General features: G+C 44.6%; 3 protein-coding genes; 2 read left to right on the forward strand and 1 right to left on the reverse strand.

Annotated features, from left to right (window-relative positions):
* Window positions 1-3,135: 3,135 nt before the first annotated feature.
* GSTUM_00011658001 (uncharacterized protein) lies at window positions 3,136-5,910 on the forward strand. XM_002842041.2 has 4 exons: window positions 3,136-4,047; window positions 4,109-4,407; window positions 4,489-5,314; window positions 5,402-5,910. Exons 1-4 carry the CDS (start codon window positions 3,958-3,960, stop codon window positions 5,735-5,737), a joined length of 1,551 nt encoding a protein of 516 aa, XP_002842087.1. The 5' UTR covers window positions 3,136-3,957; the 3' UTR covers window positions 5,738-5,910.
* Window positions 5,911-6,482: 572 nt separating this feature from the next.
* On the reverse strand, window positions 6,483-11,141 carry GSTUM_00011659001 (uncharacterized protein). XM_002842042.2 has 7 exons: window positions 10,737-11,141; window positions 10,468-10,609; window positions 9,346-10,371; window positions 9,150-9,240; window positions 7,916-8,981; window positions 7,171-7,864; window positions 6,483-7,112 (listed from the first exon to the last, which is right to left on the reverse strand). The coding sequence occupies exons 1-7, from the start codon at window positions 10,961-10,963 to the stop codon at window positions 6,690-6,692; spliced, it is 3,669 nt and encodes a 1,222-aa protein (XP_002842088.1). The 5' UTR covers window positions 10,964-11,141; the 3' UTR covers window positions 6,483-6,689.
* A 229-nt stretch (window positions 11,142-11,370) lies between these two features.
* Window positions 11,371-12,627, forward strand: GSTUM_00011660001 (uncharacterized protein). XM_002842043.2 has 3 exons: window positions 11,371-11,707; window positions 11,767-12,273; window positions 12,329-12,627. Exons 1-3 carry the CDS (start codon window positions 11,591-11,593, stop codon window positions 12,524-12,526), a joined length of 822 nt encoding a protein of 273 aa, XP_002842089.1. The 5' UTR covers window positions 11,371-11,590; the 3' UTR covers window positions 12,527-12,627.
* The last annotated feature ends 3,460 nt before the right edge of the window (window positions 12,628-16,087 follow it).

Raw genomic sequence — 16,087 nt, forward strand, 5'->3', positions numbered from 1 at the left:
CACCCAAGACCTATCTCTCCGCTAAGGCAAAGTTTCAAGGTTCCTGAATGGAAATAATAGCATCTAAGTAACTACGAAAAACTTAGACTAGTGACCTCTTTGGCATCCCAGCCATTCGCGAGGACGCGGCGGTGAATGTCTGGATTGCTGGACGACAATTCAGTGTGTCCCGCGCACCCCGGTGCTCTCATTTTGTTGACATCAATATTCTCGGTGTGGACTTTATTCATGCCCATAGGGTTAGCCTGGTGAATCGTATGGAAGGACTGGAAGCCAAGTTGTTTTTGGCAGCAAGGCATGGGGGCTGGTAGAGGGCGAAAAGTCGTAGCCATTCGTCCTCTGTAGGGTGGGACTGCTAGTGAATTTTTATTCTATTCTGTCGACTAGGCAGATTTAACTCAATAGAGAGTTTGCGCCTGCGGACCTAGGTGTCAGTTAAGGCAAAAAGGACCTACTCGTAGGTGCTCAAAAGAGTTTGCATCCAAGATCTATAATAGTTGACTTGGCGGCCAGGTTACATTAAAATACCGGGGGGGTCAACGAATTTTTCCTCACGCTGATATCTGACTGAACATTCAGTAATGACCTTTCGATGGAGCTCAAGCTTTATGAATAAACTACGGTAACCTTAATGTAGGTTGAGATTGTATTTTATTAGAGGCTACGATAGAAGGTGTCTAGCAGAGGCTGTTTGTTCAAGAGAAATTATTGGTATTGATATTCCATATCTTTTGCTCCTCGTTTGGAGGTATGATATTAGTATCAGAATCTGCTCGGCGCTAAAAGTAGGATTTTTGGTATTTGATTAGCGGATACAGTCCTATACTCCTATGAATCTGAGTCTTGAGGTGCATTCCGATTTCCTAATCTTGCCTCTACCTAAATAGCGTTAGAAATTCCGTCGGAGTTGGACTTTGCATTGCCCCCCCTAGTGCTTAGGCATAGAGTTCCGACTTGAAGTTGATCTCTCATGAGCACTTTGAGAGGAGGTATATATGGCACTTTTACTATGTGTTGAATGAGGTTCTCTAGCATTATTAACAAGTACTTGAATTCCCCCACACCTGTGCGTGCAGTATTTGATATTTGTGCTGCACATGACCCCTGGCTCGCTGTCAGGAGCTGGCATCTGAAGCTCACAGAATGGTCGTCTACTAATGACCCGGGCTCAGGGAGGGTTGTGCCAGATTGGTGCCAAAAATGTTGGATAGAATGGCATGTAATAGGCCGAATCATGTTATTTCACAACCTCAGTTCGATTCATCCTATAGATGTAAAAAAACAAAATCCTTTCAAACATCTCCCCGACCGCCCACCAATTACCAAAAAAATTCCCCGCCACCCCGGCAATGCTACATTTTAAGTTGAGGTTTAAAAAGAGCCAAACCAGACCACATCCCATACAAAATCGTCAGAAATTCGCCCTGACCAATACAAGTTATTGGCCACAGCTCTCTTGAAAATTCCTCAGCCAGTTTGGATACAGAATTCTAAAGGGTTAGAAGTGGGATCCAGGTGATTGTTTCGCATCTGGATGAAGATTTGGTTCGAATTGCTTTTCTGTATACCCCAACTAGGGAGAGAAGAAAAGCGCTCAATCTGAATCGATTGCTCCACAGTGTTTAAATATTAAGACAAAAAAATATTGACCGTTTCCTCCGATGCACATGTGTTGAATCATCTCGAGAACCCACTGCCTCTTTGGGGACGCCGTAGTGGCAACCGCAGAGGTCCCTTAACTAATCGAGCGTAGTTTCCCGATTCTATAAGAAGTGCATTATATTATTATCTTGGTATGGAAGGGGGGCTGATACCCTTATTCAGGAACTTTTACTCCTAAAGATGGCAACGATTAATAGAACCATACCTACGAAATTAAACAAGGTGTTACTTTCCAGAGTTTTCTCTAGTTCTTCGGTCTATGAGTTTTGGGATTCGGTGGAAGAATTGGGGATCGTAGGGCTGAATCGCACATCGAGTGCTTGAGTACCGGTACTTCTGGCATACCATTTGGAGTGCATTTTCGGGTATCATACCACACATGTTTTTCTCACTCGCACTTGTACCCAAGCACGTGCAGGCATGGACGTGAGCCCAAGCTGTGAAGGCTCCGCGTCTATGATATGATATCACTCAAGTCATCAGAAACACTGGAGTACTCGATTACACGAAGGGTCTAGGGGTAAGGTTTGGGTAAGGTATGGTCGATATCCCATCCCTAGATACGGTACTGTACATCGTGAAACCCCTCCACCTACAAAGTGTTTCTAGCCGTGGTAGAAGTGCACTATCTCTTATCCTAAACGGGAATGAAATTGTGTTTTCTCTGGAGGAAGTAACACAAGTAGCATTAACCCCTCATGCTAGACATCCGGCACACGCGGTGGGCAATATAAGGGGTTGCTGAATGAGTCTGGTGCAGGGGGTTCGAAAGCCCGATAGACCAATGGGTTCATTGATTGCAGAACTGGGTGAGGAATATGAGCAAAAGTAAGTTCCATTTATTTTTCCTCAGTTTCCTTCATTATGCACTCCACCACACATACTTGTACATTGGGTGATCGATTGGATCAATTTTCAATTTTCAATGTTACACGTGCTGCTGTATTTCGGAGTTCCGTAGCCGCCCGGCAATGCTGCGAGCTTCGCCGTCGCAGCACCGCCGGTGAGAACCAAGATACTGACCCGCTTCTACCAATACGAGTGCCCGGGTTTTGTCGGTGTTTGGAATGATGTGCAATTTTTGAGCCGTGTTGAGCGAACGAAAAACGTTATAAGCAGAGGTGACCGGGTTTGACTGCACTATGACTCTTCCCTTGCGGGTGGATATGAGTCGACAGAAAGTGATAGAAAAACTGCCGCTAGTCCTCTGCAGGATACTCACTTTATTCAATACCGACCCCACTATTGATTTCTTGACTGGAGGCTTAAATAATTCTCCAGGAATAAATATTTACCATTGAGGGATCGCCAACATCATTTTTTGAATTGATAATCCGACACCGTGTTCTAGGTGGTTCTATGTGTAATTCCCACGCGATCCAAATCACTTGTCGTCATTTATTACTAGGATCACTTCCCACGCTCTATCATACCAAGCTCAGAGCCAGGATGTTTAGCCCACCATTAGGGTCTCAATTGTGATACAAGTACAGTACAAGTACTATCATATCAGACCCAAACGTTATACCCTGTATTGCCTTTTTCTCTTACCATACTGAAATGTCCTTCGAACATGTCAAAATTTTAGGCCGACGAAATTTTTAGGGCAGGCTCTTCTGGAGCTATTCTGTCGAGAGAAAACGAAATGGGTGGATATTTTTTGATGATACAGGTAGCTAACATTGTTTACAAGTATTGAAGATGATGTAGGCGAGTGACTACCCGTGTCGCCTTCTCATAACCTCAATGGGAAAGGAGCGGAAGTTGGAGATTATGCTGATGTCTGAGACATCAAAATTCAGGGGCAGAGAGGCTTCGTGCCCCCCTTGCCCTTCACCCACGAGATGAGTCACTCTTTTGTGACTTGCAAGGATAACTTCTTATCATACAAGTACTAGTACGGTACCATTACAGTGCTGTGGATACTGATCTAATCTCTCTGGATCGCGGAAAATCATGACTGTTCGGACGGATATATGATACAGACATTCTTTTCAGCTTTCTTGATATCACTGAGGACGAATCAATTACAACACGGCAAAGTGCCAAAGTGCTGGTGCCGTATGATACGTAGGTGAGAAAGGCCCTCAGATTAGCGGCCCTGGTAGTTATCGCCCGTGATCCAAAAGGGCGAAAGAAGCTTAAATCATTCCAAGGGATGGCCTGTCCCTATTGTTACACAAAATCGGAGGGATAAATACCCGTTGTCAACATTTCACCCACAACCTATACTATTTATTTACTGTTGACAAAAGGAGCCACGAACGAACAAGCGCAAACCAAAAGACGAGAAAAATGTTTGACTTTCTCATGAATCCTGAACCGGGACGGAGCTCTGGGAGACCTCAACTACCACTGGACATTGTTTCTAGCATCATCTCCCGGGTAGAAATTCGATTACTAGTTTGGGTTTGGGAACAAGGCTTACTTTGAGAGTGGTGAATAGATCGAATCACCGGCAGACCTTGCCCGTGTTAGTCGAAGCAGTCGAATTCACCACTTCCTAACTGTCCCTTTGCTCTATAAGAACGTGGTTCTCATTTGTAGACATGAGGAGAGAAAGCCTTCCATCACCTTGGCGCAGATGGGGGCATTGCTCAAGCCCGGTATTGCAGCCTGTGTGCGACGTTTGGAGGTTATCAGTGAGAAGCCATCAGGTCAGGACCGGCGAGGTGAAGATCGTGGGGTGTGGGCTGTCGCGGTGGTGGGGATAATCTCCGGAATGAATACGCTGGAAGAATTCCTGTACGTGCCGTCACTCCTTAACAGTGTCAACACGCTTGCGCAGCACTTAGGCTAATGTGGGTGATGATGGATTAACGGTAGATGGAATTCAGAATCAATGATGCATCCTATCCTTTATGAAGCGCTATCTAGACACCCGAAATTGAAGGGCCTGAGAATAATACATCCACTCTCACTTCATCCCCCTCCCCCACCTTCGTTTGCGCCTCCGATAATCTTTAGAAATCTGAAGAGTATACACCTAACAGGCCTCGGTTCCCGAACAACATACAATTGGGGTATGTCTTCAATGCCGGCACTCCAAATTTTCAAAGTGTCTTGGAGGATCTCGACTAGGTTAAGCGTCATCTTCCCAGAACAAAGACCCGCCAAAAGTCCCCGAGTTCTTAAGGAACTCCATATAAGCAATGTGGTACTAGATATACCAATACATCAGTGTTTGGATTTGGTGGAGCTTCAAAAACTTTCACTACTTGACTGTAGTGTTGGGGAGTCATCGTCATGGGACGAGATATTGTGTGCTGAAGAACAGAAAGTCGCCAACTCTGGATCACCCGCAAGTGCTTTATCGGGAGGAGATGGAGGCGTCACGAGGCAGAGCCCTAAACCCAGAGTGAGGCGCTTGAAGCTAAAGAGCCTTCGGATAAACGATGTGGGGAAACATTGGATAAGCTTCCTCTCCTCCTTCGCTGGCCTGGAAGAGTTATACATCCTTCCATCAACCAGCGTGATAGAAGAGGAGGCTGTTGAGCCCTTCCTCGACGCGATTATAAACTTCCACGGCTCTACAATCCGCAACCTCCGTCTAAGCACCAGCCAGCCAGTCGAGAGACGCTGCGCCTCAAAACTGGTTCGCTCTTGCAAAGGTCTTGAGGAGGTGTCCTTGCGGATACCAAAATCCGAATGGGTTCGTAAACTACAAGCCCCCCCATATAACGTAAAAGGGTAAACTGACAGATCAATACCCGGCCGCCATTCCCTTTTGTAAAAACAGAAATTTATAGAGATACTAATCCTGCTTTTGACACGCATTCGCGTCTTTCAACTCTTGACGACGGACCTATCATCCCACGCGGAGGAGTACGATGAACTGCTTGCACATCGGGAGGAATCAGAACGCCAAGTCGCCCAGGGAGGGGAATCATTGATGGAAATCTTTGGCTTTGGTACTAAGTGGGCGTGGGTTATTGACCGGACGCCTAGCTGGGTCGATGGCGTGGATCCGGAGACGGGCAAGGTTGAGAAGAGGAAGGTGAAGAAGGGACATATCGAGCGGATTTCGATACTCAGTGAGAAGGTTGGGGTCTGGAAGGCTGAGGAGAGGATTTAATTAATTTATTAGTGAGGGAATTGGGAAAAGAGAAATTGGTTAGGGTAGAGCAATAGCGATATATTCTGGTGCATAGAAAAAACCTTTAGATAGCTGTGCTCTATTGTAAGTCACCTTGTATCATAAATAATATGTAACTAGCACTTTAAATAAACTACTAATGCCATATCCCATTTTTTCTCTCCTTCACGAAGCATAGACTAACCAAAAGTACGTACCGGTAATACCCAGCCCCCTTCCCTCCGCATTACTGGTGGAAGCACATGTGAAGTCAGCGTTACTAGCTAACAAAAGAAAACAGAAAGCTACTTACTAATCACGTATTCCTTTTCCCCCATACACGAAACTGGCGCACTACAAAGATATTACACAACCCACAGCCCTCCGTCGATTGAATAGTTAGATATATAATAAACCGCGAAAGAGTAGAGCACCGTGCGGTAGTGTTTTCAGTATGGTGTCTTGATTTGGGTGCGGCGGGCTCGGAATAGTGTTTTTGTACTGGATCGTGTTGTGGGATCAATGTGGGATCGACGGATTATGGTATTATAGAATAAAGTGGCATAATAGGGCGGTTGGCTTAACCTATCGCGTGGGAGCATCAGACTGATGGCTCTAGGATGGATGGATAGAATGGGGGGATTTGGTGTGACACAACGAGCCCAGGGGGCAAGACTAGCGTTTGATTTTGCGAGCTCGATGGTTACCGCGGCTACGTTTACACGACCAATTCCTGTGCGTGGTATCAAAAAAAGGGGGGGTATGTATTTTATAACATTATCGTTCGCTATCATAGCAATAAAAAGGGGAAAAACTAGGGAAAATAAGCTAAGAAAAAGGGAACTTCGTGTACTCAAGGATAACAGGAAACGAGTGACATCAAATGATGATACATTTTCCATTTCTCCCCTCCTCCCTCCTTCGACAAGGTCTTTCCCTACTTGATACTGACTTACTCGGCCCGTTCATCTCCCTCGAGAACCTGCAATTCGTTAGGAAAGACGGCCTTCGCCCACTCCCAGTACCCGCTCCAGCCAGCCTTCCCGCTAACGCCCGCACCGATGGCAGTGCGATTAAGCGCGACGGTTGCACGCATGGTGCTCCGAATGCTCTCCGCGTGCTTTTCGAGTTCTTGCTTCACTGCATTATCCTTAGGTTTTTGGTTCAGGGTTGTCTTGAAGCACTCGGCAATCGAGTCAAGCCGCCGGAGGGTTTCACCCTTAGCGAGGAGGATGAGTTTTGTTAGCATTAGATTGCAGAGAACTCGGATGTCATGTTCGTCTTGGAGACCGGCAATGACACGGTCGAAGTATGTCTGGATTTCGATTCCTGAAAAGGAGGTTTCTAGGAGGGCGTAGAGGGTTTCATAGGCGCTCTATTCATGTTAGTGATGCAGCTGTAGTGAGGAGGGGGCGGTGAAATGCCTTTCTAACTTCAAGGCCGTCATCAACTTTGTGCTTGAAAGGACCCATTTGGACTTCTCTGACTAGCTCTGGGCGAACGACTGTTTCTCTGTACACAAGTGGTAATAGACTCTGCAGATGTTGGCCTATCAGGTGGGGCTTGTTATGAGCTGCGGAGTTTAATGCCGTTAAGGCAAGCCTGCGGTTTTCAAGTTCCTTATCATCGACCATGACTGTGAGGAAGTCTACAACAATCGGTCTTAGGAGATCATCATATGAGGCCTCGGTATCGGTAAAAGTATATCGGAGTGCTGAAATAACCATTCCACGTATCGCGCTGCTTTCGGATTGGAGGTGTTTCTGTAACTCCGGTAGGTAGCTGTAGGGGTCAATGATAGTGAGACGGCCGACGCACTCCGCTCCTACAGCTTTGCTGTCGTCATTCTTCGCCATGGAGAAGAGAGCTTTCCAGATTTGATCCGCATAAGGTTTGATATTTGCAGTAGTGTCATCAGAGTGCTGGATAATTTCTTTTAACGAGTGAAGTAGTAGATATTGGTCTTTGTCTCCACCTCCGAGCCTCTGCATAATCACAGGTAAATAGCCTTGAACATTCCCAGCACTAGCAAGGCCCAAGGCTACGGCAGCCGCGATCGGAACATCATCGCTCTTTGCATGGAATTGCTGAAGAAAAGTTTCCGGTCCAACAGAGAATGAAGGGCCCCTATTTTTTGTTAGAAAATTGGGTAACCCCAACTTGCGGCAGATAACTCACATTCTGAGACCAATCTCTCCAAGCACCATTAACGCCAAACATTTTCTCTTATCATCCGTAGTTTTAACCACTTCACCCACGAACTCCTCAACACCTATGGCAAATCCGCCTCGTTTTCCACCACCACTAACAAGTAATTGCGCAACAACCTTGGCCACAATGCTAGTCTCCCCATTTACTCCAACATCTTGCAAGAGACCATTCATCACGGTCTTTTTACCTACGGGGTCGTTTTCTCCAATAGCTTTTACCAACCCAAGTAGGCTTTCCACCACTAGGCCAGACCCAAGGTTGTTTCGTACGAGCCCACAAACCCCCTCGTTAATACCAGGAGTGACATAAACTCCGTCACCGTCAATCATCATCCACCTGATGATAGTCAATGTTGGAGCGAGGAGATGCATATCTCCAGCTGGCAATAATGTAGTAAGAACATCTACTAGATCCCGTTTGCTCTGCGGATCCATTGCCTTCCGACAGTTCTCATTAGCGGAAATACTCCGTAATGCGTCCAGGCTAGCTCCACGGAGGGTTCTATTGGCCTTTCGGAGCTGAATACCGCACTCCACAACAACAGTTTTGACCCAGTCAGGAGTCACATCACCCGTAGTTTTAGCATTCCTCGCTATAACCTCGATAGCTCTAACAGCGGTGATGCGGGTAGTCTCGTTCTTGGCGCGCTCCACTAGCATGCCCAAAGCCGCAGCCCTTCGATTGGGCCCGATCAGATCTGGCTGTCCAGATGTCCTAGAAAGTAGGACTCCCAGTGCGGCGATGGCCCTCTCTCTTACTTCGAGGTCGGCATCTCCATTCCCGACCTTTGCAACGATAACATCATACAAACCCTTCAGGTATTCACTATATCCTGTAGAGCCTTCTGCGGTGAGAAGTCTAACGATCGAAACCACGGTGTTAAGGGCCTCCGAGGAAATCTTATAGGCTGGCTCCCCGACTGCAGTTATCATTGCTGGTATAAGGGTGTCAAAATGTTCCCCAACAACTTGTGCTGGGTGGTTTTCGCAGATTTTACCGACCAACCTCAAAACCTCAATACGTAGCGAAGAGCCTGTGGCAGTAGCCGCGCTTCCTCCGGCGGCCGTGGCGGCGACGACGTTACTGCCGGAAACAGCACTGCCACCCCGAGTGGCATCGACTAGCGGCTCAATAAAAAGCCCAAGCACGCCATCTAGACCACCTTCCAATACTGACACAATCGTGGACAAGAGGGTAACACTTGCTTGCTTTGTGGGTAAGGTTGTGCTCTTAGTTTTCAAAAGCTTGCTTAGAGATTTGCTAAGCCTTGGCATCAAAGCTTGTAGGCTATTCTTCACACCATTCTCGTCGGAGCTCTGTTTGGGGGCATCATAGGCGGTGGAATCAAGCATTGAGGCGTCTGAACCACGTCTCCTCTTCGGCGGGGGCCCCATAACTATGTCCATGCTTCCGCGTCTGTCCCTGGAAGGAGTTGATGGCGTAAATGTTCCCTGCGCAACCTCTCCTGTCTTCCTCACCAATACCGTAGCAGTTGCAAGGACCTCCAACCTCACATTCTCCTCACGTTCGTGGAAGCGCTCAACAAGTAGCGGTGCAACTTGTTTGTACGCTTTGCCACCTCCTTCTTGCTCTCCAAGAATTAGGTCTGTGGCTCTAGTTGATAGAACTGTTGAAAGTAGCTTTGCCGCGCATCGTCTAACCTTCCAGCTAATATCATCTTCATCCGAAAAGTTACCGTCCTCTTCAAACGCATCTTCATCATCGCTGCCCCCAAAGTCATCGTCCTCATCGCCATCATATTGTTGTGTTCCGCCCATCTCCTCGTCATCTTCCTCATCAGCGGGGTCGGCATAATTGGGATCATATTTCAGGTAAATCATCCCAGCATTCAAAACATCTTCAGTAAACCTTGTCATGTTGCTTGTGCAGAAGCTCATAAAGCTTTCCAGACTGACAAGCGCCGCTTCACGAACCTCGTCCATTTCCATCTCCGGTTCATCGCCAAGTTCTCGGTCTTGAATATCCTTCCCATCGACTACGGAGAGAATAAATGGGCATAATGTTTTAAGGTAAGGGCCGAATCTATCTGGAATGTCCCTTGCTAAGGCCCCTGTCACCGAAACGAGCAAACGAAGACGTGTTGGGTTAACATGTTTGCCCTGTGCTCGGAAGGACTCGATCAAATGATTAATAAAACTGGACAGCAACTCATCCGGAGAGTAAACGCAAAGTAAACTCAGAGAAGTCACAGCTCGCTTTTTAACGACTTGGCTTGTTCTATCACTTTCCAATAGTTCCATGACAGCAACCTGAAGCTGCTCAACCTCCTTTCCGCCAAGAACGGGGCCAAAACATTTGAGTGTCTCAATCAATAGATCGATACTGTCAAGGCTGGCACCACCACCCTTAACGGTCTCCGTGCCGGGTTTCAGCAGAATCAGGAGTTTGGGATAAAGTGTTTTCTGGATGGCTTGCACAGCAGCGGCAATGGTTTGGTGGATGGCATCAGGTTTCTGAACCAATACCGGTGAACCGGGTGTGGCCGAAGAAACGGCCACGGGACGTGGAAGACTTGAAATTATAGTTCTCAGAGCGGTAGAAGGAATCGAGGGATCCGTAGAGGTCATAGAGAGAGTCGTTAGACGGTCGATGAGGGGAGCGATTTGATTATCCCGAACTTTCAAGACCAATGGCCCAAGACTAAAGAGGTGGTTAAGTTTTAGCGTAACTCTTAGTTATTGACCGGCAGTGCGTCGGGGAAACAGGCACGAGATCAACCTTAAATTTGTTGTCAGAGCTCGGGGGATAGCTCTGGTGATTAACATACCATTTAACTGCTAAATTCTGTACTTCGCCGTTTGCATCGTCAAGTGCCTTAACAACTCCATCAATGACTCTGCTTGTAAGGTTGCTATCAGCTTGTGTCAAACTAGCATTCGGACTAGTGAGAATCGAAAGCAAGTCGTTTAAAGACATGAAACGGTAATCGGAATCTGGAGAAGACATCTTCTCCAGTAAGGACTGGAGGGCGAATGGGGTTGAAGCGTTCGCCATATTTGCTATTTTGAGCTAGGAGAGTTGATGGGTCAGAGAAAGGTATAGGTGGTGATAAAGTGAAAAAGAATTCACCCGCTGGAGATTATGTTGGGTAAGATTTCGGTTGTGAGATAGGAGGTGGATGAGTTTTGTTCTGTTGACTCGATGAAATTGTGGGGAGAACAGGCTACAGGTCTCTCACGCCCGACTGGAATGATTTGTGCTGAATTGAGTAGATCCGAATTGAGGGGTCAAAAATTCGGTTGCCAAGCAGAGAGGCTCAAAATGCCAAGAGAGCTAGTATTTCCTTTTGGATCCTAGCGGTTATTTCTCGGATATGATAACTTCGACAGAGTGACCTCATTGTCCCTTCGGGCCTCTGGCAGTGGGTGAGCGAAATTGTTTTCCTCCCCCTGCTCTATCTAGCTTCATCGTGCTATCCCCCTGGTCCACCATCCACCAGATACCGTTCTCCCTTTGCGCTACCCTCTAAAATTCAACTTCTCTCGATCCAATTGCATTCACTATTTGCCTCTACAAGTCCCCTCACGAAACGCGTCAATGTTACGGTCCTCTACCCCTGTCCTCCGGGCTATTCTCGCTAGCCGGAGTGTTGTCGTCCCGTCAAGACAATTTACTCGGAAAATGACCCAAAACTCTGTTCAGGGAGGCAGCAACGCTTCTGCTGGCCACGCGAACCATGGGAAGAAGAGCAGCGACACGGCATGGCTTGTTGTATCTATCGCTGTGACTGTTCCAAGTGTAATTTCCCTCCCCAAAATTTCGAATACTAGGAATTTCGCTGAACCCCCATGTACTAGGCCCTATATCTTCTCTACTCTTCTCCGGCAAAGAAGTCCGACTATCATGCCTCCGGTCACCACTCTAGTACCTCTACTCTGGAAGACAAAGGAGGCGCTTTGTCCGGTGGAGAAACCGCCAATTCGCAGATGGATCACGCAGCCGAGTCTGTTTCTTTAGCAGCTGAGGATACCCGCGAGCAGGCCAATGAGAGGCTTGGCGAGATAGGAGAGAAGGCTGGTGAATTGTACGGAGGCGCGAAAGACCGAGCGGAAACAAGCATCATGAGTGCTACTGACAAGACCGCTTATGTAAAAGAGGAGGCTGGTGAAGTACCTGAACCTACGACAGAGGGATCCAAAAACAGGACTCATGAGGATGACAAGGGCAGCCAGGAAGTTTCTGGAAAGCCTGACCAAGACGGGGAGAAGGATTTGGATGACAGTCGGGGCCGAGAGGGCGCTGATACCCCAAAAGAACCAGTTGACGAGAGAAGGAAGGCAGAAAAAACTGACGGTGATTCTAAAGTATCCTGATCCTTGAAGCCCCCGTACAGTGGGAATGTATTAATTCTTTGTCTAGTCATCGGAAACTCTATCCAACCTAAAAAAGAAGCAAAACCCATCAAAGACACCCTCACAAGTTGATCCTCCAGCCACGGGAATGAAAGATGCACCCAGCACCGACAAGAGGAGCGGAAAACAAGAAGGCTCCGACAACGGTGACGCTCCCCACGCAGTAAGGACATGCCCACAGCCCGACGTAACGTGCCTCTATTAATTCTGAGTAGGTATTACGTGGTGAGCGGGGAGACGCAATTAGCAAGAAACCCGAAGGACCACACCAGACAACAAAATTAAAAGAAACCGTTGATCCCAAGAGACAAGCGCCGTAGACCAACCCTTATTTCGTCTTGTAGTCTGTAAGTGAGTACTGCTTGTATATGGGAGTCTAGTGTGAAAATCAACTCAGTTTTTTTCCTTCACTCATCACAGAGTGTCACTCGCGCCTAATGACTTTCCTTTAAAACCAAAGTCAACCATTATATTTTGGGTGTTATTCCGTCATCCATGCTGCTATATTATCTAAATAAGAATAGCAATGTAAAAGGATATATTATATCCAAATATGCAAATCCAGCACAGCCATCCGGATTTCTTATCCATTCCATAACAGCCTTCATTCAGAAGCCGCCACAGACATTCCGGACCAGCAATGCAATTGGTAATACCACCACTATTACCAATATATCAATTATTGCCGTAACAGCTTCTCAAATAACATTCCTGGCGACATCCTTATTTGGGGGTCTGGTTTATTAGCACATTCGTGACGACCGCCAGACTCAATGTCCTAGATGCCACAGCCTGTAATCTTGGTCGCGTAATATTCTCAGTAATAATCAATGTCAAAAAAGTAAAAAATAAAAAATAATTTTTTTTTTTAGCAAGATAACATATTCTATCTCAATTATCATGTTGGTTGGTTCTATATTAGCTATTCTCAATGTAATGTTCCTATGGTAAAATTTGTTTTTACATATCCTACTAACAAAGTATGAGATATTTGTTAGGAATACCGGGATCCGATACCTAGGAACCACCCTAAGTAGGGTAACCCCACTTGGAATTGGAATCTCCAGTCTCCAATACCCCCTTCCAGCCCCCTCAAGAGGCCCACATGTCATTATACATATCAATCTCAGTTATATAGTTCAATTGGAATATTATGTGACTCTTCACCAAAGGTCATGTGTTCAACTCCTGTTATCATTAAAGTTGTTTCTGATATTGAGCTATTTTCTATCAATGCGACTTGTAACTGCAAAGATCTCTGCACTATAACCAAGAACCTCCAACAGAACGGTTATAATTCTATCCTATAGAAGTGCTTCTCCTTTATATGAAAGAAGTTACTGGATAAGAATCCATCAGTTGGGTCAGGAGATATTGAGCTTCGAAGTCAGCAATCTAAGAAGGTTGCATCCACGACTTCACAGAGTCATCCATAGCAACTAAGGATTACCAACTAAGGGATCATCAGTCAATCTGATAGAATAGCTTCCTGCAAATTAGTAGGAAGTTCTCCAGAAGAAATGTGTTGATTGAATATGGAGTTATTGAGGTTTAAAGTTGGGCAACCAGGAAGGTTGCAATTACGACTACCTCTGTAGATATAACCCGCAAATGAAACTGATCATTTCATCAATGACGGAGACAATTGAGACCAACTCAGTTCAACTTGAAAACTAGGCCATAAGTCTAAAGACTCTGATGATCAGATAATTACTATTAGAAACGGTATGATTTACAGTTAGTAATATTATAATTACCAAAGATGGTGTGGTGGTTTTCAGGATTTGTATGTGTTCGCACCTTTGAAGAATACCCAACGTTGTGAGTTATAGCAAGAGAGGTACATAGTTGTATATTAAATTGATGTAGTTCATGAATACTCAGACATGGAATATAAATATCGAAGTACCTCTCAAGCTTTTAGACATCATCAAGCAACAGAAAAGGGACCTTAATAATATAATATTATCTTTATGATTCTATTCTACTTTAACTACTTTGCTTCACTCTTAGTAGTTACAAACCTTCCTAGACAATCTCTATATAACAGAAATGAATCTTTATTGGCTTAGACAACTCTGAAATTTGTCAGGTTATCTTCACCTAATAGTATTAGATTAAGTAATTCAGTTTTTATTCTTACTACAATCCAGGAAAACAAATAGATTAATTTACAGCCAGTATAGTCTGTAATAATGTTAGATAGAGACGATCTATATAAACTCAGAATTGTCTAAGTCAATTAAGATTCATTTTCATAGAAGGAGATTTGTCTAAGAAGGCTCAAATAGGTACTCGTTTTGTTTATGACTATTAGGAGTAATGTGAGGAAAGGTAAAGTAAGATTGAATCATATAAATCATATTATATTGTTAAGGTCTCTTCGCTATTGCTTAATGATATCTAAGAACTCGGAAGGCACTTCAATATTTATATTCTATATCTGAGTATTCACAGACTACATCCTCTTAAGTAATTACTATTTTGTCAATTGGGAACTGTACTGTTTCTAATAGTAATTATCTAATCTTCAGAGTTATTAGACTTATAGCCTAGTTCTTAAGTTAAACTATGTTGGCTCCAATTGTCTCACCTATCAATAAAATAATCAGTTTCATCAGAGGATCATGTCTGTAAGAGTAGTCATAAATACAACCTTTCTAAGTTGCCAACTTTAAACCTCCATAACTCGTAATCCAATTAACAGATATCCTCCAGATGACTTTCTACTAATTAGCAGGAAGCCATGCTACTGAATTTCTAGATAATCCCTCAGTCTGAAACTCCTCATTATCTTAGGTTAATGGATATTGATTATTGTTCAGTATTGGAGATAATTTCCACAACTACGACACATCCATAGACCTAGTTGTAACATTCCGTTAAGTCCATTGGCTTCTTTAGTAGTATTCCTTAAGGTTCTGGACTCTTCTAATTATTGTGTGGTAAATGAGAATGTATTGGCTCTTCGTGGAGATCTTCTAACATTCATTATCTCATCTTTGTGCAAAAATATCCCATTACTTACAGCTTATGTCAACAATGTTTCATCTATGAAGCCTAGTAACTCTCTGAGTAGTTGACAGATTTACTCTATTCTACTTCTCAGACCTAGCCAAAAGTCCCCTCACATATATTCTGTGAACAGGATCTCATCGAATGGATAGCAGTGACATACATGGTCTTGTTCTGACATCTTCAATTCTGTGATACTACAGTCACGGGACACAATAAAGATTGATATGTATGATGATATGTAGGCTCTATAAGGGGGCTGGAGTGGGGTGTTGGAGACCAGAAATTTCAATTTTAAGTGGTGTTACCCTACTTAGAGTGGTTTCTAGATATCAGATCCCAGTACTCCTAACTGATATATTTTTAACTTTTCTCTGTCCATTTATCTTCCAATTCTCTCTTAAATTCTTTTAACATGTATATAGAAAAATAGAAATAAATAACAGTTATTTGACAGAATATCTCTCTGTGAAACTGAATTTTACAAAATATCTCCTAGGAAAAAAGTTTGATTGAACACCTCCCTACTGAATATTCCCTGTTAAATATATTATATTAATATATAAAGGCAAGAACTAAACATGGGATCGTTAGCATATCTAAGCATAATGACCAACTTTGTGATAGCTAGAACATTGTGGAGGAGCTTTACTTCTGTTTTTTCCATGTACAGTAGACATACTTGATCCAGTATCTCCTATTCTTTTTCTCTTTTTTGCTCGTCTTCACCAAGGTACTTGTGTTACTGGTG

Source organism: Tuber melanosporum (genome assembly GCF_000151645.1).
Source record: "Tuber melanosporum whole genome shotgun sequence assembly, scaffold_89, strain Mel28".
In the NCBI taxonomy this organism is placed as follows: Eukaryota; Fungi; Ascomycota; class Pezizomycetes; order Pezizales; family Tuberaceae; genus Tuber; species Tuber melanosporum.